Source organism: Camarhynchus parvulus, chromosome 26 (genome assembly GCF_901933205.1).
Source record: "Camarhynchus parvulus chromosome 26, STF_HiC, whole genome shotgun sequence".
Classification (NCBI taxonomy): Eukaryota; Metazoa; Chordata; class Aves; order Passeriformes; family Thraupidae; genus Camarhynchus; species Camarhynchus parvulus.
The window spans coordinates 375662-398726 of record NC_044596.1 but is presented as its reverse complement, the minus strand read 5'-3'; the positions used below and the strand labels follow the sequence as shown (position 1 = coordinate 398726).

Below are 23065 nucleotides of genomic sequence, written 5' to 3'. Positions count from 1 at the left end.
CATCCTGCTCCATCCCTCCATCCTGTTCCATCCCTCCATCCTGCTCCATCCCTCTATTCTGCTCCTTCCCTCCATCCTGCTCCATCCCTCTATTCTGCTCCATCTGTCCATCCTGCTCCATCTGTCCATCCTGCTCCATCCCTCCATCCCTCCTTCCCTCCATCCTGCTCCTTCCCTCCATCCTGCTCCCTCTCACCCCACGACTTGGGGCCAAGCCCAATCAGTCACTTGGTGGAGGTTTGGTTTTAATCCAAACTAGCCCCTTCCCAAACTGCTGGGCTTGCAGGGCTCCTGGGGACTCCCAGGCTGTGTTTGTTCACCCTTGGACTGGAGATCAGGCACTCTCCTTCACTTTCTAATCTGTTTATAGGTGTCCCTGCTTAGTCCCAGAACTTATCAGAGCTGGGCAGGCACCTCTGCCTTGCCTGGGAGACTCCTGGCCATGGCCAGGGCAGAGGAAAATCATCTGGATCCTCTTTATCTCCACTTTTCTGGGATGGAGGGTCATGGCACACCTGTGGATGGGGGTGGAGGCTGCACTCCACAGTGCAACACTGCAGCTGTGAGCTGGGACAGCCTGTCATGGTCCCCAGCTTGCCTGGTGCCCACCAGTGACCCAGAGCAAGGCGGCAACATCAGCATCTGGCACAGCCGGGGCTCTCGGAGGTGGCTGCAAGCAGGAGCTGCAGTGGTTTATTCCTATTTTTTATTCCCAAGGCATCATACTCAGGCCCTGTGTACTTGGCTGACCTCACTGCTGGCCTGGCTCGCCGCAGGGCTGTTGCTATTTTTGATGTAAATGTTCATTTTTGCAGCTTTCCCTGAGGGGGGACAGTGACCGAGGGCTCTTTGATTTGCCATGGGGTGCTCCAGGCCTGGCACAGGATGTGGGACACAGAGCACAGGATGCAGGCAGCATTCCTGTCGGGATGAAGGGCTGGGAGAGGAGCACCCTTGGGGGAGGGCTGGTGGCAGCTCTGTGCTGTGCCACCCTGGCTGTGACCCGCTGACCGCCTGTGCACCGGGCTGGCCGCAGCAGGGGCTGCCTCTCTCTCCAGAGGATTTGCTCCCTTTTAATCCACTCTTTCAGGATGAAATCCTGATTGCAGGAGCATCTGTACAGCCTGGCCACCACAGCGAGGGAATGCAGGGAGAGGATGCCACTGGGTGCTGGTGATCTCTGTCCCCAGCACTGGCCATCCCTCCCTGGGTGCTGGTGATCTCTGTCCCCAGCACTGGCCATCCCTGTCCTCTTGCTGCCTCCAATGCCTTGTCCCACCCATCCTGTGCTGCCCTGCTCTGTTCACTCCCGTGGGAAGAGCATCTGTGTCCACAGCCAGTGTGCCCTTCCAGCCACAGGGCTGAAGAGGTGCTTTGGATCCACAGGGTCCTGGCCTGGTGCTGGAAAAGCACAGAGCTGATGCGTCCCCCACGTTTTCAGCTCGGGCTGCTGGGAGCCATTCCCGGGGCCATCCCGGTGCCAGGATGCTTTTCCCAAGCTCCTGGAGCCCTGCCGCCTGTCTCTCGGCGCGTTGAGGGACTGGGGGAGTGACAGATCCCTGAGTGTGTGGCGATGCACAGGCACCTCTCTGGCACATCTCCCTGCTGCTTTCTGCTCGCCGGCATTCCCAGCCCGGCTCTAATCCGCAGGGATGCTCGGGAGCTGCTGGCAGCGCTTGCATAACGCACGGAACGTGCACATGTGCCTGCGGCCGGGCCTGATCCCTGAGCCTGCGCCGGGATCGGGGTCGGGATTGGGATTGGGATTGGGTTGGGATTGCACTCGGATCGGGATCGGGATCGGGATCAGGATCGCACTGGGATCGGGATCAGGATTGGGATCACACTAGGATTGCACCGGGATTGGGATCAGGATTGCACTGGGGTTGGGATTGGGATTGGGATTGGGATCGGGATCGCACCAGAATCACACTGGGATCAGGATTGGGATCAGGATCGCACTGGGATTGGGATCAGGATCGGGATCGGGATCAGGATTGGGATTGGGATTGGGTTTGCACCGGGATAGGATCAGGATGGGGATCGGGATCAGGATCGGGATTGGGATTGGGTTTGCACCGGGATAGGATCAGGATGGGGATTGGGATCAGCATCGGGGTCCCAGCATCGGGATTGGGCGGGCGCACGGTCCCCGGCAGGGCGGGGAGGGAGCTGGGCTGGCACAGTGGGATCCCACTGGAGCTGGGTCTGCCGAGGGTTCCCTGTGCTCTGGGGGCTCTGGGATGGTCCCAGAGCAAGGATGGGATGGGGCATGGCAGAGGTTAGTGACAAGGTTTGGGGTGTTGTGACAGATTTGGGGGAGAACTGGTGGGGAGAAGGGTGATCCCAGGGCTGGAGGGATCCCTGGGGAAGGGATGGGGCCAGGGGTGATCCCAGATTGGAGTGGTCCCTAAGAAGGGATGGGAAGAGGGAAAACTGCAGGGCTGGAGTGGTCCCTGGGGAATGGATGGGGCAGGAAGGGGTCTGGGAAGGACCTCAGGCCCTGGGGCAATGCCAGAGCAGGGGCGTGGAGCAGGGATGTGGGGTGGCAGCTGCCTGAGGCAGATGACAGGCTGGAAAGGAGCTGTTTATGGGATCAGTGATTCTTTCCCTTTCCCTTCACTGCAACCTGCTCAGGTCCTGTCCCACTGTGGGGGTCTCAACTGCACCAGTGGCACCACAATCCCCACCAATCCCAGGCTACAAACCCCAGCAGTGGGACAGGTTTGGGGAGGGCAAGGGAGGGAGAGGGAAAACCTTGCTGGGGCAAGCAGATGTAAGAGCTCTGGATTTCTCAGAGCTTCAGCTGTCACAGGAGGTTTCACTTGGAGCTGAGCAGAGCATTTGGTTCAGCCTAAGCCTCAATGCTTTGCTTCGGTTTGAAGGGGTTTTATTTGGTAAACCTGAAAATAAAAGTGAAAAAGAATTTCATGCTGTAAAGCAGCTCTCAACCCCCTCTTGAAATTTGGTTTGTTAATGCTCCATCAAATCCTCCTTGGCTTCTTCTGAAATCCTTTGCCTTTTAAAATTCTTTCCAACACTGAACATGGTGTGAATTTGTGGCGTGTTCCTGCATTTGCATTTCTCACCCTAAGAAATCCCAGCTGCAAAACCTCACTTAGGCCTGGCACCACTGAAGAGACACTGGGAGTGATGGCTCACCCAGGTGCCTGGGTTTCATTTTTTATGGGAAAGGGAACCCTCCTGCATCCAAGGGACTTCAAAGTGAATTTCCCTTCCCCTCCAACACAGCCACAAGTGTGATTGTGGCTTTCATCCTATCTTGAGGGATGTGCTGGGTGTGCAGCATTCCTTTGGCATTGCTCTGGGCTTGGCTCTTCCTTGCTGGCTGTCACATCCCTGGAGGAAGCAGTGGCAGCAGCAAGAGCTGGTGGCACCTGGCTGTCTCCTGCTGTGCCCCATCCCTCTCAGCTGGGACTTGGCACCTGAAGGTGCCCCATGTGCAGCTCACTGGGGCTCCACATGCTAGACTGAGGCAGCAACCTCTTTTTTGCAAGGAAGTTTTGGATGATTGCAGGTCCTGAGGCCATGGCAGAGGCTGGCTGAGGGCCAGGGGACTCATCCTGACTGGCTGGGGTTTTTTGGTGAGTTTTAGCCTGATGGGATGCTCCAAGGTGGGATCTGCATCCAGGGGACAGTGGGAATGGGAACATGCTGGTGGTCTTGACTGGGATGCTTTCAATGCCATCGACCACCTCTGCAGCTGTAGATCAGTTTCTTGTGCCATTGGACATCAAACCAAGTGGGATAAATCTTGAGCTGTTCTGTTCTCCTAGTCCAGAGCATGAGGGAAGCCAGGAATAAATCCCCTCCTGGCCTGGCTGTGCCTCTCCACTGGTTTCTCCACATTCCCTCAGTGCTGCCCTGGTTGGGTTTGGATGGGAAATGCTGTGCTGGAGGTCCAGCAGTGGGGCTGGAGTGCTGACTCCACCACCCTCTGTCGCTGCTCTCCGCAGGAGTTTGCGACGCTGACGCGGGAGCTCAGCGCCTGCCGGGAGCAGCTCCTGGAGAGGGAGGAGGAGATCTCAGAGCTGAAAGCCGAGCGCAACAACACCCGGGTAAGCCTGGAGACCCTGCTGGGAGGCCCTCAGCCCTGGGACTGTGGGAGCCCCGGGGCCGCTGGGCCCATCCTGGCCGTGACAGCCCCTCTGTCGTCCCCCTGCAGCTCCTGCTGGAGCACCTGGAGTGCCTGGTGTCACGGCATGAGCGCTCCCTCAGGATGACCGTGGTCAAGCGGCAGGCCCAGTCGCCATCTGGGGTGTCCAGTGAGGTCGAGGTGCTCAAGGCACTCAAGTCGCTCTTTGAGCATCACAAGGCGCTGGATGAAAAGGTGGGAAAGCTGCTGGGACCTCTCCTGCTCAGAGTTCCTTCTCCCGCCCCTCCACTCCCTCCCTGCTACTTTGTGTTGTTAAGGTAACATGGGGGCACTCAGCAGGAAAGTCTTGGATATCCCAAAGCTGCAGTGAGGAGCTGCTAGGGCTGCCCAGTGTATCCTCTGGATTTGAGGCTGTTGGGCACAGGGAACTCCCCCAGGTCACTCTCGAGGTGGTGGCATTTGACACCCTGGGTCAGTCTTTGTTGTTCCTCCTCATTCATTCACCTCAAGCATCTCCTTCCTCTGCTAGGAGACCTCTCCAGGCTGTTCTGGCTGTAGAGCTCCAAGAATTGTCCCAGCCTGTTTTCTCCAACACAATTTAACCCCCTGTGATGGCCTGGATGATCCTGAACCTGTGAATCCACCTGAGCCTGGCTGTCAGCCTAACAAACAAGCCTGGGAGCATGTCTAAATCCTGGATACCCTCATCCTGGAAAAATAACAGCCTTTCCCGTTGTTTCACTCACCTGCAGGTGAGGGAACGCCTGCGAGCAGCCTTGGAGCGTGTGGCCACCCTGGAGGAGCAGCTCGTGGATGCCCATCGGCAGGTAAGGGGTACCTGGGCACCTGCTGGGCTGGGAATGCTCCCCATTACCTTGGGCAGTTCATGTGATATTTGCATTTGGTCAGGTTCTTTGTAAGGCTTTTGTTCTAAAATTGCTGTTTACTTGAAGGTTTGTCTGTGTTGAAGGAAACCTTGTAAAGATTCTGAGAACGTTTGTCTCACAGGTGACATTTCCCTGTTGTTTGCTGTTTGGAATTCATGTCACTGACAAAAACAGTCTGAATGTGAATCATTCCAGGGGGCTGAGGGTGATGTGAGATTTGCCCTGATTTGGCAGAGACCCAAACCACACTGCTTCAAGCACCTCATCTTGCATCCCCCATCTTCTTCCCTGCTGGAGTCCTGGGGTTTGGATTTCGCTGTCCCCAACCTCCAGCCGTGGTCATCTCAGAATCCCAGACTCATTTGGGTGGGAAGGAACCTTAAAGCTCATCTCATTCCATCCCCTGCCATGGGCAGGTAGGCCTTCCACTATCCCAGGTTACCCCAAGCTCTGTCCAACCTGGCCTTGGACACTTCCAGGGATAATGTTCTTGAAGAGACATGAACTCTGTTTTCCTTCCTGGAGTTTGTGACCAGCCACTAGTCCCAAAAGGAAGGAGCCATTCTACAGCCTCTGCTGGCCAAATTTTGCTCCTCTTTCCAGTTCCCAGGATAAGTCTCATGGTATTTCCCGTACTTCCAGGCCTCTCTCAGGGACCATTCCCCACCCTCCTCTATCAGAGCAGGACACAGTGCCAGTGTTTATCCCCTTCTCCAGCTGCACTGGGTTCAGAATCTGTCTGGCTGTAAACCAGTGAAATGAGCTGGGAAGGAGCCCTGGCCTCACCAGGAAAATCTCTCTCAGTACTGAGCCTTCCCAGCACGTCTGACTTCCTCTCTCTTAGAATCATGGAATCATTAAAGCTGGAAAAGCCTCCAAACTTTGACCAAACACCCCCATGCCCACTGAACAATATTGTGAAGTTCCACGTCCACTTGTTTTTTGAACACTTTCAGTGATGGTGACTCCATCACTGCCCTCAGTAGTTGTGCCAGGGCCTGACTACCCTTTCAGGGAAAAAATTTTTCCTGATGTCCCACCTGACCCTCCCTATTACCGGATGGAACATGCCTGGGCTCGTCTGGCCCTTGCTGCTTGACCAAAGGCGGCAGCTGTGGTGTTTCACCTCAGAGACACCTTTGGCTAGCTGGAAATTGCAGCTGGCACTTGGGACAAGTCCAGGCAAGCAGGAACTCAGGTTTTACCTCTGATGGAAAGGCTTTAGGTGAGGTGAAGGAAAAAAGGAGACGGATCCTGTTGGAGGGCCTTGATCCAGACTTTTATTCCTGGGCACGCAGACCTCTGAATGTTGCGACAGCTCCAACAGAACAACGAGCATGTGGTCTCAGTGTCCTTTTAAACCCCGAGGACAGGGGGAGGGAAGGGGTAGGGATCCCACCAACCAGGTAGGAGGGGGAAGTCTCACGGGACAATGACACCTAGACAGGCCAATGACCCCAGGGCTGAGAAGCATCTTTTGAACTTTAGCCAATCACACGACGCCCTTGCTGTAATGTCAAGCTTGACGGACAGCACTTAGCAGGAGGCAAGGGGAGGGGAAGGGAGAAGGTATTGCCACACCTGGGAAACGACTGGGATAGCTAAAACAGGAAATTGCATCACACTGCAACACCTCCCCTGGCTTAACTTGAGGCCATTTCTTCTTGTCCTGTCCCTTTGTTCCCTGGGAGCAGAGCCTGACTGCCCCCACCCTGGCTGCCCCCTCCTGTCAGGGAGTTGTGCAGAGTCAGGAGGTCCCCCCTGAGCCTCCTTTTCTCCAGGCTGAGCCCCTCCAGCTCTCTCAACCACTCTTGGTGCTCCAGTCCCTTCCCCAGTTCTATTCCCTTCCCTAAACACACTCCAGCCCCTAAGTGTCCTTCCTGAACTGAGAGCCCAGAGCTGCCCCAGGATTCCAGCTGGGACCCCAGCAGTGCCAGCTCAGGGCTGTTCCTCACCCGCTCCCTCCGGTTCCCCCAGCCATTAGCAGGACTCTGGCAGGGAGCTGGTGCAGCCCTGGCTGCAGCAGGACTGGCCTCAGCTCCTGCTGTCCCCAGTGCTGAGTCCCTGTTCCCATCAGGTGGCAGCTCTGCAGCAAGGCTCTGCCCGGGAGCCGGCAGCGGGCGAGCGCGAGGAGAGGGAGCCCAAGGAACCAGCACCCAAACTTCCATGGAAGGTGAGAGCCCAGCAAACCCCTGCTCAGTGAGGCTGTCATTTCTCCCACCTCCCTGGTGCTGGATCCAGGGTGCTGAAAACCGTTTTCCCTCTCCTCTGGGTCCAGCCCCGTGGGAAATGCCCTTGTTGGTGGGTACAGGCCATTTCTGAGCGGGGTGCACTGAATTTGTGCTTGGGTGCTCCAAGGGGTTCTACTTACCAGAGATCACAAAATGGTTTGTATGGGAAGAGACCTTAAAGGCCATCTTGTTCCACCCTCCACCATGGGCAGGGACATCTTCCACCAGGTGCTCTGGTAAGCCCTCAGCCTCTCCTATTCCATCATTCCTGTAAGAAGCCCCATCCCTGACTTGTGGAGGCTGTTGATGGAGGTCCCAGAGCCCCCTGTCTCCACTTCCACCTCTTCACTGAGTCCCTGCAGGGCACATTCCCACTTTGAGTAGCTGCAGGCAATGCCACAGCCTGGGAGCTTTGGAGCATTCAATATCCACCTCCCTCTGCCTTGCAGCGTCTCTCCAATGGCTCCGTCCACCCGGACGACGAGGCTGGGCGGGTGGTGGAGCTGCAGGAGCTCCTGGAGAAGCAGAATTTTGAAGTGGTCCAGGCCAAGGAACGAATCTCTGCCTTGGCTGCCAGCGTGGCCGAGCTGGAGGAGGATCTGGGCACTGCCAGGAAGGATCTGATCAAATCTGAGGAGATGAGCAGCAAGTACCAGAGAGACCTCCGAGAGGTGAGTCCCTGACCCCTTGCACTACCCAGCCTAGGGCAGAGACCTCACAGCTGCTTCCACTGGGCTGGGAGGGGATTGGAACTCCTGTTGTGTGCAGGATGTTCTCCAAAAGAGGCCACTGCCTTTGGGAAATTGTCCCCAAGTCCATCAGCAGGACTTCCCTGAGGTTACAGACAGGCTCTCAGGTGTGCAGCACGCCTGGGGCAGTGACCTGTGTCCTCTCTAGAAGGTTTTCCTGCGATTGTTTGACTCTCCCTTCATCACTGTCCCATTCTGCTGTCCCTCATCCCCGTGTCAAGGGGGGTTTTCCCACCCCTTAGACTCGGAGTGTCCCAGGCTTGAAGGAACTAGATGGCCTTGCTATTCCCAAAATGCTGTCACAGAGCAGGATGTGATAGCCCCATCGCTTCCCAGGCCCTGGCACAGAAGGAGGACATGGAGGAGAGGATCACCACGCTGGAGAAACGGTACCTGGCAGCCCAGCGAGAGGCCACCTCCATCCATGACCTCAACGACAAACTGGAGAATGAGTTGGCCAACAAGGAGTCCCTGCACCGCCAGGTACTGACCCTGGGCCCTGAGTGTCCCCTTGCCCCGGGGCTGGGGCAGGAGGGGTGCTGGGGGTGGGCCATGCCGGGGTGGCAGACACCCTGCTGTCCCACAGTGCGAGGAGAAGGCGCGGCACCTGCAGGAGCTGCTGGAGCTGGCCGAGCAGAAGCTGCAGCAGACAATGAGAAAAGCAGAGACGCTGCCCGAGGTGGAAGCGGAGCTGGCCCAGCGCATTGCTGCGCTCACCAAGGCAAGTGGCAGGGCTGGGGCCGGGCTGGAGGGGCCGGGATTGGAGAGGGAGGGTCAGGGAATGGAGAGGGAGGGCAGGGGTCGGAGAGGGAGGGCAGGGATTGGAGAGGGAGGGCAGGGAATGGAGAGGGAGGGCAGGGGTCGGAGAGGGAGGGCAGGGGTTGGAGAGGGAGGGCAGGGAATGGAGAGGGAGGGCAGGGGTTGGAGAGGGAGGGCAGGGGTTGGAGAGGGAGGGCAGTGCTGGGAGCAGGGGAGGAGCTGGGCCTGGCCGCCCCCTGCAGCGATGGAGCCCCTGGCAGCCCAAGGCGTCCCATTCTCCTTCCCAGCTGTGGCCTCCCTGTCCCCTGCCGTCCCCACTGCTGCAGGGACAAGGCGCTGCCTTTAAAGGACACCTCAATTTATCCTGCACATGAGGGGTTTGCTCCCTTCCCTCGGCCCCTTTCTCCAAGGCAGGGATGGCCCTGTTGGTGTGGATGCCCTTTGGTTTGGGTGAGACCACTCTAAGATGAGGAGAAAGAGGAAGCACCAGGCTGGATTTTGGCAGGTGCAGGCCTGAAGGGAGGAAGGGATGCAGCCATCCCTGCCCTTCCTGGGTTCTGGAATGGTGTTTAGGCTCTCACAGAGCACCTCCAGCTCCTGTCACCATGCCAGCAGGGCTGGTTTGGGCTCACAGGGAGCCCTGGCAGGGATGCAGGCAGTGGGAGAGAGCCCTGCATCCCAGGAAGGACTCAGATGCAGAGATGGACACCAGGATGCAGCAGGGCCTTCATGGCTTTGGGGAGCATCATCCAAGAAGGCTGCTCTGCTTTTCCCAGGCAGAAGAGAGGCATGGGAGCATCGAGGAGCACCTCCGGCAGCTGGAGACTCAGCTGGAGGAGAAGAACCAGGAGCTGGCTAGGGTAAGTCCTGATCCTTGGTGCCTGGGTACCTGGGCACACCTGGATTGCAGTTTGGGAGCAGCCTGGGAGGACAGCTTGGTTAATCCTTTCCCATCTGGGATCACTTAAACTTGAGCCACACAGGAGCTCATGGCACTCTCTTCTGTGATTTCCCATCTCCCAGGCATCCAAGACTTGCTGTTAATATTCCACACCCACTCCTCTCTCAGCATCACTCCCTGGGGAAAGCTGGAACCCCAAAGGGTGGAAGGGGAGGCTTCAGCAGCTCTTCCCCCGAGCCTGGATCAGCAGAATGAAAAGGGCAGGGAAGCTGAGCTGCTGTGCCCTGGGCTGCACAGTCCATTCTTCAGCTTCTGTGCTTCTCAGCTGGGGCTGGGCTGTCCATGCAGGAGGCTGTGATGCCCATTTCTCAGGTCACCCAGGTGACATTACAGATGTGGCCCTGGGGAAGCCTCCAGATGTTTAGCCTTAAGACAGATATTTGAAAATCCAGTTTCCTTATCCAGTGGGGTCTGGAGGGTGCCCCCAGTGTGGGTATTCCTGGCAGACACACAGGAGAAGCTTTCTTGAGGGGCAGACAGGCATGGTCTCCTTAAATCCTTTTCTCTCCCGTTCATCCCTGGCTGGGAGGTGGCAGAGAGCAGCAGGGCCAGCACAGAGGGTCCAACCAGTGCTGTCAGAGGTGGACTTGTGCCCAAACGCTGGGCCTGGTGGGCCAGCTCTGACACTGCAGCAGGCACAGGGAGGCAGGAGGGCACTGAGCCCCTGTGGGTGTGACACAGGTGTCTCTGTGTCTGTCCCAGGCGCGGCAGAGGGAGAAGATGAACGAGGAGCACAACAAGCGGCTCTCGGACACTGTGGATCGGCTGCTGAGCGAGAGCAACGAGCGGCTGCAGCTGCACCTCAAGGAGAGGATGGCAGCCTTGGAGGAGAAGGTACTGCATGGGGCAGGGCTCCTCTGGCGCTTGAGGGGTCTGCAGTCCCTCTGTGCCTCATCCAGCCATGGCCCAGGGCTGGAAGTGCCTGTGCAGGGCTGGAGAAATGGTAACATGCAAGACATGGCTGTGCTGGGGCTGGTGGAGCACAGGGAACTGCTCTGGTCACCTCACTCAGGGAGACCCCCTCCCCACCACCTCCCACCTCCCACAGCAGCAGGATTTGCCCTGCTTCTTTCCCTCACCTCCCTGTCTCTGCTGGTGCAGCCCTGATGCCACCTGTGCCCAGCTGTCAGAGCAAATCCCGACTGCATTTTGCAGGAAAAATTGCAGTGTTCATCCTGTCCCAGTGCCCATCCCTCCCCATGCTGCCTTAAAAGTTTCCTGCCCCCAGGTGCAGACTGATTTCCCTTCTCCAAGCCAGGGCAGTGTCCATGAATATCTCCCACCTGACTCCCGGGGAACTGGGTTTCCTGGGAGGAACTGGCTGGAGCTGTGGCTGCCTCAGTGTGAATGGAATTAACTGGGAGCTGCTGGCTCCAAGCAAGCATCCATCCAGAGTGCCAGTGGGAGGTCAGGCCTTGGTGATTCAGCTCTCTCAGGGTTCCTGCCCTCAGCACACCCGTGCATCCCCCAGCTGATGCCCCCAGGGCTGGCTCTGTCCCCCCACCCCATTGCTCTGCTCCTCCTGTCCTCAACCAAATGTGGCTATGCCGGCATGTCCAGTTATTCAGCAGATTTCTCTGGATAAAGAGCAGGACCCAACCTGCAGGGATGAGTCCAAACCCCACCCCAGCAAGCAACAGGGACCAGAGTACTGACATGTTTTGGAGGGCATTGCCTGCTCCCCAGTCTGGTGCCAGCACTTGGCCACCCTGAGAGTTCATCCAGGTCCTTCATGCACAAAAATGATTCTGTTTGGCTGCCAGCACTTACCAAAAATGAGCACTGGTTCAGGCAGTTACAAACTCTCCAGGGGAGGTTTAGACAGATATTAGGAAAAAAAATCAAGGAAATAATTATAGCATTGGAATAGACTGCCCAGGACAGTGGTGGAGTCACCATCCCTGGAAGTGTTCCAAAAACATGGATGTGACACTTGGGGTCATGGTTTAGCTATGAACACAGCACTGCTGAGGGGAACGGTTCGGCTCAATCTTAGAGGGCTTTTCCAATCTTAATAATCCCATGATTCTGTGACTCTATAAGCACATCTCCTTTCCCCCCTGCCTACTCCCTAGCTTAGATGTAAGGGATATTTTTCCCTTTGATCTAGCTGCTCGAGGAGTTGTTCTTCTCTCAGACATATTTCCTAATCTTCAAGCCCTGTCCACCAAGTCCCTCATCGCCCTCCATGGCCTTGCTCAGCCCCAGAGTGGGGCAGGAGTTGAGCTGTGGCCACCCTGCTTGAGAGGCAGGAGATTTGCAGAGGAGACCTGTGCACAGGCAGGTGAGGAATAGCCCAGGGAGCCTTTTCCAGGTGTTCACTACACAGGAATTCCACACTGGCCATTCTGGGGAGGCCACGTGGCCATTTCCTAAATGGTCTCTCTTTTTCTTTCCTGTTTTTGTTCCCTTTTATTTTATTTTTGGTTTTTCTTAAAGAATACATTGTTACAAGAGCTGGAAAATACCCAAAAGCAGATAGAGGAACACCAGCATGACAAGGTAAATGCGGCTGCAGGGACCTGACCCAGTGATGGCATTGCCTCACTCCCAACCCTCAGCTAGGGGCACTTGCTTCTCCTAAAATGCCCCAGGTTGGGGCCAGCAGAGCACCCAGCAGCAGGAGGCCACACACTCACCCACGCAGTGGCTGGATGGAAGCTGCCAGCCCCTCCCCAGAGGGCCCCGGGTCAGTTCCCTGCCATGCATGTTCCTGTCCCACTCATCCATCCCTGAGCCCACTGGGGCAGTGCCGAGGCCAGGCTGGCTTCACCCGTGCCTGGAGGAGGGCTCAGGCAGCCACATCCCCTGGCCCCTGAGGCTTCCCCAGGCTGGGGGTGCTCTGCCCCGTGCCCAGCTTGCAGGGACCCCGCAGTGTTCACACCCTGCTCTCAGATGAGGCACTTCAGTAGCATCTGCATGAACCCCCAGTGGCCGTGCTAGAAAGCTGCAGGGACGTGGCTTTTTGGAGCAATGGGAGCTTTTGGGATGTGCTGCATGTCTCATGCATGGTTTGGGGGATCAGGGGGCTACTTTTCCCCTTGCCTGCAGGGAGCTTGTGTGCTTATTCCTTGTGCTTCCCCTTGCCTGCAGGGAGCTTGTGTGCTTATTCCTTGTGCTTCCCAGCCGTGGCTGCTCAGGTCTGGGCAGGGCAGAGCTCGGGGACTCACATGACACTGCGGGCACTTTGCCCACCCTGGCTCAGCCTGTTTGTCCCCCAGACTGGATCCTGCTGTGCCTGGGAGATCCCTTCTTCCCTCTCTCCCTGTCCATCTGCAGCCTCCGCCTGGCATCTCCCAGCACTGGGTGTGGGCACAGCTTCCCCATGGGGATGGGACTGGGAGCAGGAGGGACAGGGCCAGCAGCAAGTTTGGCTGGGGGGTCCCTCACTGCCAGTCTCTTGCCAAGGGAGCACACACGTGCAGTCTGGAGAAGAACCAGAGCATCCAAGTGGGACCTGTTTTCCTTCATCTCCCAAAGCAGCATTCCTTGAGCACCTGTGCCTGTCTGTCCTGATCCCCCCTCCCCAGCACCCTCATTCCCTCTGCCTGCGTGAGCTGTTTCTCTGCTGATGTGTCCAAGATGCTTTAAACCTGGGGTAGGGATCTGTAAAGGGAATGTCAGCATGGCAATAGCCAAGGATGTGGATTGCCCCAAACCTGGCAGCTCTGCAGAGCAAAGCCAAGCCCTGCCTGTCTCATCCCCCCAAACAGCGGCGTTTGTCTGACGAGATCGACAAGCTGAGGCTGGAGGTGGATCAGCTCAAGACCAGGAGTGGGACATTTGTGGAGAGTGTGCACACCAGGTAAGTGCCAGGGCAAACCCCTGCACCCCTGCCTTTGGGGGCAGTTTTCTTCGGGGGCCCCAGAGTGGCGCTGGCACCGGGTGTTTCTGGTGCCCCCAAGCTTCAGCACTGGGCTGCAGAGTCCTCACAGCAGGGTCAGCTCCAGCTGTGCTGTCCCATCATGGATCTGTCCTGGGGTGGGACATTCACTCTTGAGGATAGCCCAGCCCAACTGAATGGCCCCAAATTTGCTCTTGTTTTTCTGCACAAGTGGCTTAAGACTTATTTTGCTCTGAAAGCTGGATATTCACCAGAGGACTTTTCCCCTGGGGAGTACAGGGGATGGGCTGGGGCAGAAGGAGGAATTGCTTTGGAGCTGTTGCAGACAAAGGAGAATGAAGCCTCTCTTTCTCCAATGCTATGGTCCTCCCACACCCTTTCATTTAAAGTCAGCTGGGATATGGGGACATCCCAGCCCAGGGCACCAGGAGCAGAGGTGAGTCCATCAGGTCTCAGCCTCCAGCACTGACCAGGATACCCAGAGCTGCTCCAGGAAAATGGAGGTGGTAAAGGAGGGTGACAGCACAACAGCCTCACCTGGGACACCACACGCTGCCCTGAGCACTTTCAGTGTGGGTTCAAGGCAGCAAGGGGTCAGTGGGAGCAACCAGTGAAGAAAATTTCCCTCTTAGCAAGGCTGGAAACGATGGGGAAGAGCTGATATAACCAGCCTTGGGCCTGTCAGCAGAAAGGAGAAGAAGGCCTGGAGACCCTGTGTCTGTCATGGAGAGAAAAAATGGGGAGGGTGAGGAAGAGCCTGTGAGGATGGATGAAGGAGAGCTGGGTGCTGGAGCAGAGTCTGGAGCGTGTGTGGGACCTCTTTGCATGGGTCTGTAAGAGCAGGATGGACAATTTGGTGATTTTTTATATTTCTCAGGTGAAAAATCAGCAGAAATTGTGAGTTGCAGAATGATCCCCCAGCTGAAATGTCAGCTTTGGTCTGAGGTGTTTTTATCTGGTTTTAGCTGGGCAGCAGCTTGTCAGCAGCTCTGAAATCCCTGGAACTTGGCTTGTGCCTTTGTCTGACACACCAGGCTCCAGCCATGCTGCTCAAGGTGCTGATTTTCTCCAGGCCTGTATCTGCCTGACCTCCAGGCCTGACCTGATTCTGTATCTAGGCCTGCAAACCAGGCCCACCATGATGGAAAACCACCATCTGCCTGGGGCTGCTGCTTTTGTCATCTTAAATTCACCTTAAATTAAACAAACCTCGAGTCTCCAGTGGCACTGTATGTGGGGAGTAATCACCCTGTGCCCAGGAATGTGCCTGGCTCAGCTCCATGGTTGGGTCTTCAGGGCCAAGAAGAACAACTGGGCAAAGTGGAGGCATGGAATGAGCATCACGAGTGGCTCAAAGTGCCCCCCTGGCAAGCTGCTGCCTTGCCCTGCCTGGTATGGGACTCACCAGGGCCTGGCCCCAAGCACCAGCCCTGGCAAGGAAGAGGAGGGTGAAGAAGTCCCAGCTGGTTCTTGCTGGGAGGTCCCAACAATGCTCATGCCCTCACTCCTGGCAGATGTTTCGGGTGGAATTTTATTCACTGTAATCACAGAATCATTGAGGTTGGAAGAGTCCTCCAAGGTCATGAAGTCCAACCTTCACCCAAATACCAGCATATCCACTAAATCACATCACAAAGTGCCTCATCTACCATTTTTTGAACACTTCCAGGGGTGGGAACTCCACCACTGCCCTGGGCAGCCTGTGCTGGGGCCTGACCACTCTTTCCATTAAGAAATTTTTCCCAATATCCAACCGGAACCTTCCCTTGAGGCCATTTCCCCTCATCCTGTCACTCACTGCCTGGGAGAAGAGACTGACCCCCATCAGGGTATTTCTCATGAAAATGTTGGAATAAACACGAAAAGGACAAGAGCTCCCTGGCTGGCTCCTGCTGGGTACGTGGAGATTGAGAGGACACAAGCTGTGTTGGGACATTGCAGCTGCTCTGGAGAGGGAGGGGCAGGAGGGGCCTGTTCAGCCCTGGCTCCACAGCAGCCCCCAGTGCAGGGGCTTTGGGGCAGAACTGGCTGGATGCCCTGATGGGTGCACAGAAAAAGGTGGGAGAGAGCAGCAGGGGAGGGCCCAGGGCTGAACTTCTGACAGTCTGGGAAAGTTGGGAGTCTCCAGAGGTCACAGATCATCAGAGGCTGCAGATTCCTCAGAAGGGACAGCTCCAATCTCTGCTCTCTGTGAGCAGGGACAGGACCCAGGGAGCAGCTGGAGCTGGGCCAGGGCAGGGTCAGTCTGGATCTCAGGAAAGGCTCTTCCCCCAGAGGGTGCTGGCACTGCCCAGGCTCCCCAGGGAATGGGCACAGCCCCGAGGCTGCCAGAGCTCCAGAGGTGTTTGGGCAGCGCTGCCAGGGATGCCCAGGGTGGGATTGTTGGGGAGTCTGTGCAGGGCAGGGATTGGGCTGGATTGTTGTAGGTCCCTTCCAGCTCAGGATATTCTGTGATTCAATGATTCTGTGACAGATTCTGTGAGTGCATTTCCAGGTCCCCTGTGGGGGAATGGGCCACCTTTTTCCAGAGACTGGTTTCGCATCCTTTCATGTCAAGCAGGCAAACATTGCTGGGATGGGCATCCTGCAGTGGTCTCCTCCTCCTCCTGCTCCTCCTCCTGCTCCTCTGTCCCAAGAAGCCTGGGCTGCAAGGGGAGCAGCCTGAGGGTGAGGGTGTCCTGCACAGAGCAATGTCCCCCACAGGACTCTTTCTTCCCAGGTCCCACATGGGCAGTGCCACTGACCTGCGCTTCCCGCTGGGAGCTGTGGTCCACGGCCCGGCCGAGCCCTTCGGAGCAGCTCCGGGGCTGCCCCGGGCACAGAAGGGACGATTCAGTGCCCGGAGAGAGGAGCCAGCCAAGGTAAAGCCTGTGCACCCCAGAGTTAGGGTCTGCTCCTGCCCTGCATCCTGGGATTAGGGTCACATCTGGAGACTTGGGGCAGTTTCCTTCTCCTGGTGCATTGATGGGGGAACATCGGAAGGGTTTCTCGTTCGGGTCACATTGAGATAGAACTCCTGCATGGAGATCACCAGTCTGGCTTTTGGAGACGTGGGAATGCTGTGTAGGACAGTGGCCCTTGTTCCCCCAGGACTGGGAGCAGGCCCAGGCAGGGGGAGTCCTGGCCGCGGGGCCTCACGCCTTCGACAGTGACCCCGACATCTCTGACGTGGACGAGGATGACCGTGAGACGCTGTTCAGCTCCATGGATGTGCTGTCTCCTGGTGGGCACTCAGACGCCCAGACATTGGCCATGATGCTTCAGGAGCAACTGGATGCCATCAACGAAGAGATCAGGTATGACTGTGGCCAAAACCCCACCACTGCCTTGTGCAGAAATGGCTCCAGGGGGACAACAATAGCCAGGGGGCTCTGCTGGCCTAAAATTGGGGCTTTGATGTGTCTTCAGCCAGGGAAGTGGCTCCAGGGCATCCAGCCACAGGGCTTGGTCCTTCCTGCCAAGTCTCTCTGTCTCTCAGCTGCACCAGTGCTGGCTCAGAGGGTCATTATTTCAAACAATCATATTTCATATCTTCCATGTATATTAAAAGGAATCAGGGTGTGTCTCAGCTCTGGTTTTTATGGATCCTGATGGATCTTGTTGCCATTCTTGGAGACTGGGGCTTGAGGCACAGGACCTAGGTGCATTTCCCCAGGACAGAGGTCCTGTGTTCCTGGGAAGGTGGGGAGCCAGGAGCCCTGAGCCCTGCTGCTCCCCCAGGATGATCCAGGAGGAGAAAGAGTCCACGGAGCTCCGTGCAGAGGAGCTGGAGACGCGGGTCACGAGCGGCAGCATGGAGGGCCTGAACCTCACCCAGCTGTGCAAGAGGGCCTCCATCCCCACCTCACTGACGGCCCTGTCCCTGGCCAGCTCGTCCCCCCCACTCAGCGGCCGCTCCACGCCCAAGCTCAGCTCCCGCAGCGTGGCGCAGGACCTGGACCGCATGGGGATCATGACGTTGGTGAGGAGCCGGGAGGGGCTGTGAGGTGGGAGCGATGCCCGGTGTCCACACGGGCCTGGGGGGGTGTGGGACGAGGGGGTGCCCGTGTTTGCTGTCTCCAGGATGGCAGCCTGGCCCCGGGACTGCTCTGGGGGGGTGCTCCATTAACTGCCCCCCTTTCTGTGTCTCTCTCGCTTTCCCCCTTGCAATCAGCCCAGCGACTTGAGGAAGCACCGGAGGAAACTGCTAGTGAGTGGCTCCCATCCCGTTGGTTTTTGTCCAAGCCCTTTTTCCAGCCTGCTCCTGGCTTTGTCCACACCAGGTCAGGGTGCAGCAGGCGCGGGATGGAGCTGGGGACCCCAGGGATTCAGCAGGAGGATCATGGGGATCCCAAAAGGTGCTTGGACATGTTCCCACTGGCAGCCTGGGGGGTCTGGCAGGACATGGGGAGGTTCAGAAAGCCACTGGGTCCTCAAACGTTGTGTCCCCTCTGGCAACAGGGTGTCCTTGGGACATTCCCATCTGTGCTCCTCAGAGCCCTCTGATGAGGGCCAGCAGCTTCTGTCCCCACACCCTGACCTGGACCATGGGGCTGCATCCTCTCACCCCCCATTCCCAGGATCTCAGCCATACTGCCACATCCTCCCCATCCGCTTGGGCATCTGGAACCATTGCCAGAGCTCTCATTCAGGCCATTCCTGGAGCGTGGCAAAGCCCCAGCAGGGCTCTGGTGGCTCTTTTGGCCATGCCTCCATGGAGCAAGAGAGAGGCAGGCAGCAGGGCAAGGATGGAGCTGGGGTCTGGCCTCCCACCCTCACGGCCTCTCCGCTTGTTCAGTCACCCGCAGCTCGGGACGAGAGCCGGGAGGACAAAACCACCATCAAGTGTGAGACGTCCCCGCCCTCCTCGCCCAGGACACTGCGGCTGGAGAAGCTGGGCCACCCTGCTCTGAGTCAGGAGGATGGCAGGAGGTATGTGGAGACCCTTGGCATCTCTGTTGGTTTGAGTATACACCTGGGGCACACGTGGTGGGATGGGTGGGCTGGGTTTTGCCATGTGCCCTTCTCAAGAATAACCTAAAGGCTTTGCTCTTCCTCTCCCTCTTCCATCCCCAGCTCACTGGAGGACCAGGCTAGCAACCCCAGCAGCAGCCAGGACTCCTTGCACAAGGGCTCCAAGAGGAAGGGGATCAAATCCTCCATCGGGCGCCTGTTTGGGAAGAAGGAGAAGGGTCGTTTCAACCAGCTGAGCAGAGAAGGGTCCACGGGGCAGGGTCCGTGAGCAGCCCTGTCCCTGTCTGTGCCATCCTCTGGCTCTGTCTGCCATTGGGGTGCTGTTGGGTGACAGGGAGGGGCAGGGACACCCCTACTGGTGTGGGATGCTGGGACCATGGCAGCTTCAGGGAAGTTGGAGCTTGGTGTTTTCTCCCTTGGCCTTTCTGGCCTAAGCATGGTGTCTCCTTAATGCTCTGTCAGAGCTGGGATGTGGACAGTGACCTCCTGTCCTTGTATCTCATCTTTAATGTCCCCAGATCTACTTCCCTCCCATGGATTTTGCAGAGCCCTTTGCTAGGAGCTGCTTTTCCACTCTCAAATCCTTTACTACTTCCATGTTGAGCATTGTTGGACTCACTGATCTTTCTGGGTCCCTTCCAGAAGGGACAGTTCTGTGATTTGGGGATTCTGGGATTTGGAAATAGGAGGGATGGCTGGAGGGGGTCTGCTTGGGCTTTCCCAGGGATGCTGGGGGGCCATGGGGGTGGTTTGCAAAGGGACACTGTCACCTTCTGTGCTGTCACTGTGTCCCCCTGGCACAGGGACGGTGACAATGCCCACACCGTCCCTGTGGGAGATCACACTGACCCGGGGACATCACACTGACCTGAGGGTGTCTTGCTTGCCCAACAGTGCTGCTGACTGATGTGGAGGGGGGCATCCAGGACCCCCTGGGACTGGGCAAGCTGGGGGCTCAGGCTGAGAAGGATCGGCGCCTACGGAAGAAGTGAGTAAACTTCCTTCCCTACCCCAGCAAGAAACTGATTTGCTGGGAATCCATGGCACAGGACTAGGAATTGCTGGGAAATCTCATCTTCACCCTTCCTTGGGCTTGTTACTTCCTTCACAGCTTTGTATTCCTGCTGCTCGGGGTGTATTCCCTTCAAGGAACTCTCCCTTCCACACAAGTCCCCCATAAATCACTCTTGTGCTTCTGTTCCTGCCAGGCATGAGCTCCTGGAGGAGGCTCGGAGGAAAGGATTGCCCTTTGCCCACTGGGACGGCCCCACTGTTGTGTCCTGGCTGGAGGTGCGTGCCCATGGATTGTCCCCATGCTGTCCCCACGGGTCTGTGTGTGCCACCATGTCCCTCCATCCTCAGTCCATGTGCACATCTGGGGCCTGCAAATCCTGGGAGAGCGGAGGAGATCCCTGCATCCCTCACAGGGCCTGTGGAATTGTGGTTTGAGTAGAGCTTTGGGTTTGAGCATAAATCTGAGGTGGAGTGGCTGAGGAGCAGGGGGCTCAGCCTGGAGAAAAGGAGGCTCAGGGAGGACCTTGTGGCTCTGCACAACTCCTGACAGGAGGCGACAGCCAGGGGGTCGGGCTGTGCTCCCAGGAACAGGGACAGGAGGAGAGGGAACGGCCTCAGGCTGTGCCAGGGGAAGTTCAGGTTGGATATTGGGAAAAAGGTCTTCAGTGAAAGGATGGTCGGGCCCTGGCACAACTGCCCAGGGCAGTGGTGGGGTCACCATCCCTGGATGTGTTTGAAAGATGTGTGGATGTGGCACGTGGGACATGGGTAAGTGGTGAATGTAGCAATGTTGGGGGAATGGTTGGAACTGATCTTAGGGGGCTTTTCTAACCTTAATGATTTTATGAAAAGCTCCGTGGGTGCTCTCTCCCTGTGCTGTGCCCATCAGGCACAGGGATGCTGGGCCTCCCACAGGCCACCTCTGCAAGGTACAACCAAGCCAGGAATCCCCACATGGACGTTCAGCTTTGATCCTGGGCTCTAGAGAGGGTGGCCTTGCCCCTGGCACGAGGGCCAGGGTGGCAGTGCCAGGCAGTCATTGCTGTCGCTGTCCCCAGCTCTGGGTGGGGATGCCAGCCTGGTACGTGGCTGCATGCCGGGCCAACGTCAAGAGCGGGGCCATCATGTCAGCCCTGTCGGACACCGAGATCCAGCGCGAGATCGGCATCAGCAACGCCCTGCACCGCCTCAAGCTGCGCCTGGCCATCCAGGAGATGGTGTCCCTGACCAGCCCCTCCGCGCCGCCCACGTCCCGCACGGTGAGTGCTCCCTGCCCTCCCTGCCCTCCATGGGCCCCACAGCGTGCTCCCTGCCCTTCATGGGCCCCACAGCGTGCTCCCTGCCCTCCATAGGCCCCACAGCGTGCTCCCTGCCCTCCATGGGCCCCACAGCGTGCTCCCTGCCCTCCCACACCTCCATGGGCCCCACAGTGTGCTCCCTGCCCTTCATGGGCGGCACAGCGTGCTCCCTGCCCTCCCTGCCCTCCATGGGCCCCACAGCGTGCTCCCTGCCCTCCCTGCCCTCCTTGCCTGTTGCTGTTTGTTTGTGGGTCCCTGGGGAGTCCCCGGGCCCCTAAGCTGTGTGTGTTCCCTGGTAGCAGCAGGCAGGCAAGGAGACTCCACATGGCTTCTAAGGGTGCTCATTAGATGAGGGTTTATTGGGGGTCACAGCCCTGGGAGCAGCATCCGGGTCTGCCTCCCACAGCTTAACAGGGAGATTCAAAGTGGGCACGGAATAAGCCTTGGGCCAATGGGATTACAGATCCATGATACTGCAGGGGAGGATCACAGGCTTGGAATAAACCCTACATTTTCCAGGGGTGAGACAGAGCAAACCATTTAAATAAAATGTAGCACACTTGCCCTCCTTTCCCTTGGGATCAGTGTGGCAAACGTGGCCATGGAGGGGTGATGTCCCCTTGTGGACTGGTCAAACCACTGAACACTCATCTCCCAGCACAATTGGGGGATCCCAAACTGGAAGCATGAAGCTCTTTCCAGTTTCAAGGCTCCTGCCACTCACATGGGGTTCTCAGCAGGAGGCCAGTCCTGCAAATAGTAGAGCTCAAGGCCTGGCTGCCCTGGAGAGGATAAAACTCCATCCAAAGAGCAGAAATCCAAACACTCCTGATGTTCAGGGCCAGCTTGGTTGCACAAGCCTCTTTCCCAATCATTTCAACACAAGAATTTTACATCTGAAATTCCTGGGGCAACTCAGAGCAACTGCAGATCCCTGCCCTTGATAGGATGGAGGGATTTTGTCTTTTGCTGGTCCCCAAAGGCCTTGAGGGGTTAATGGTGGCCAAGTAATGCCAAGACACATCTGTAGACTTGCAGCTGGCAGAAGGAAGGCTGCTATGTCCCCCTCAGATGGCTGTGTCTGGGGTCACAGCTGATGGCCTGCAGACTCCCTGAGCATCACACTAAAGTGGAAAGGGAGATGAATGAAGGTCCTTGATCTGCTCTCTGTGTCTGCATGAACAGCCCAGGGTCCCTTTGGGCATTGGGGTGTCACCAGGTAGAGCTGCAAGGATGTGGGGTGTCCCAAGGACACAGCACATGGTGGTCTGATCCTCCACCAGCCTGAGCCAGGCTTGGTTCCAGCACAGCTGGTGCTGACAGAGGCTGGACATGAGCCCAGGTGTGCTCAGGTGGGCAGAAAGGCCAAGGGCACCTGGGTTGTGCCAGCACTGTGGTGGCAGGAGGCCCAAGGCAGTCCCCATCCCCTGTGCTGGCACTGCTGGGGACACACCTGGAATCCTGGGGGACTTCTGGGCACTTGATGACAACAGAGACCTGGAGGGGCTGCAACGTGTCCAGGGAAGGGAACAGAGCTGGGGAAGGGTCTGGAGCACCAGGAGAGGCTGAGGGAGCTGGGAAAGGGGCTCAGCCTGGAGAGAAGGAGGCTCAGGGGGGGCCCTTGTGGCTCTGCACAACTCCTGACAGGAGGGGACAGCCGGGGGGACCTGGGCTCTGCTCCCAGGGAACAGGGACAGGAGGAGAGGGAATGGCCTCAGGCTGTGCCAGGGGAGGTTCAGGTTGGATACTGGGGAAAGTTCTTCAGTGAAAGGGTGATCAGGCCCTGGCACAACTGCCCATGGCAATGGTGGGGTCACCATCCCTGGGAGTGTTCAAAAAATGAGTGGATGTGGCACTTGAGGACGTGGTTTAGTGCCGAACACGGTGGTGGTGGTGCTGGCTTGGGGGTTGGACTTGATGATATTTCAGCCTTAATAATTCTGTGATTCCATGGCTCCATGGTGGTTGTGAGCTGAGGCCATGTTTCTGTGGTGGTTTGCTCTGACCCCTCTGCTCTCTTCCCTGCAGTCCTCTGGAAATGTCTGGGTCACCCATGAGGAGATGGAGAACATGGCAACTTCCACCAAGACGGTGAGGCTGGGCAGCCCCCAGGGTGCTGGGGGAAGCCCCCGGGGTGTCAGGGTCCGAGCAGCTCCAGGTGTGTTAACCCACAGGGGAGGGGATCCCTCACATGTCAGCTCTTGGACAGCACCCTGCAGCTCTTTAGAAACCTTGTTTCAACCTTTTATGTC

At 57.5% G+C, this 23065-nt stretch overlaps 1 protein-coding gene across 6 annotated transcripts in view; it reads left to right on the top strand.

The window, feature by feature from the left end:
* The window catches only part of PPFIA4 (PTPRF interacting protein alpha 4), a 61643-nt gene that overhangs the window by 30546 nt on the left and 8032 nt on the right, over nucleotides 1-23065 (top strand). For 3 of the 6 annotated variants that reach the window (XM_030965820.1, XM_030965818.1, XM_030965819.1), the window contains exons 3-23: nucleotides 3978-4079; nucleotides 4187-4351; nucleotides 4870-4944; nucleotides 7082-7177; nucleotides 7685-7906; nucleotides 8321-8467; nucleotides 8571-8705; nucleotides 9520-9603; nucleotides 10407-10538; nucleotides 12144-12206; nucleotides 13418-13509; nucleotides 16268-16409; nucleotides 16639-16844; nucleotides 17269-17509; nucleotides 17702-17737; nucleotides 18326-18459; nucleotides 18604-18761; nucleotides 19396-19489; nucleotides 19710-19791; nucleotides 20574-20774; nucleotides 22842-22904. In XM_030965820.1, coding sequence (XP_030821680.1) covers nucleotides 3978-4079; nucleotides 4187-4351; nucleotides 4870-4944; nucleotides 7082-7177; nucleotides 7685-7906; nucleotides 8321-8467; nucleotides 8571-8705; nucleotides 9520-9603; nucleotides 10407-10538; nucleotides 12144-12206; nucleotides 13418-13509; nucleotides 16268-16409; nucleotides 16639-16844; nucleotides 17269-17509; nucleotides 17702-17737; nucleotides 18326-18459; nucleotides 18604-18761; nucleotides 19396-19489; nucleotides 19710-19791; nucleotides 20574-20774; nucleotides 22842-22904 — 2670 coding nt within the window. The remainder of the gene's footprint in view (nucleotides 1-3977; nucleotides 4080-4186; nucleotides 4352-4869; nucleotides 4945-7081; nucleotides 7178-7684; nucleotides 7907-8320; nucleotides 8468-8570; nucleotides 8706-9519; nucleotides 9604-10406; nucleotides 10539-12143; nucleotides 12207-13417; nucleotides 13510-16267; nucleotides 16410-16638; nucleotides 16845-17268; nucleotides 17510-17701; nucleotides 17738-18325; nucleotides 18460-18603; nucleotides 18762-19395; nucleotides 19490-19709; nucleotides 19792-20573; nucleotides 20775-22841; nucleotides 22905-23065) is intronic. The other 3 variants (XM_030965823.1, XM_030965821.1, XM_030965822.1) reach the window with 2 other exon arrangements.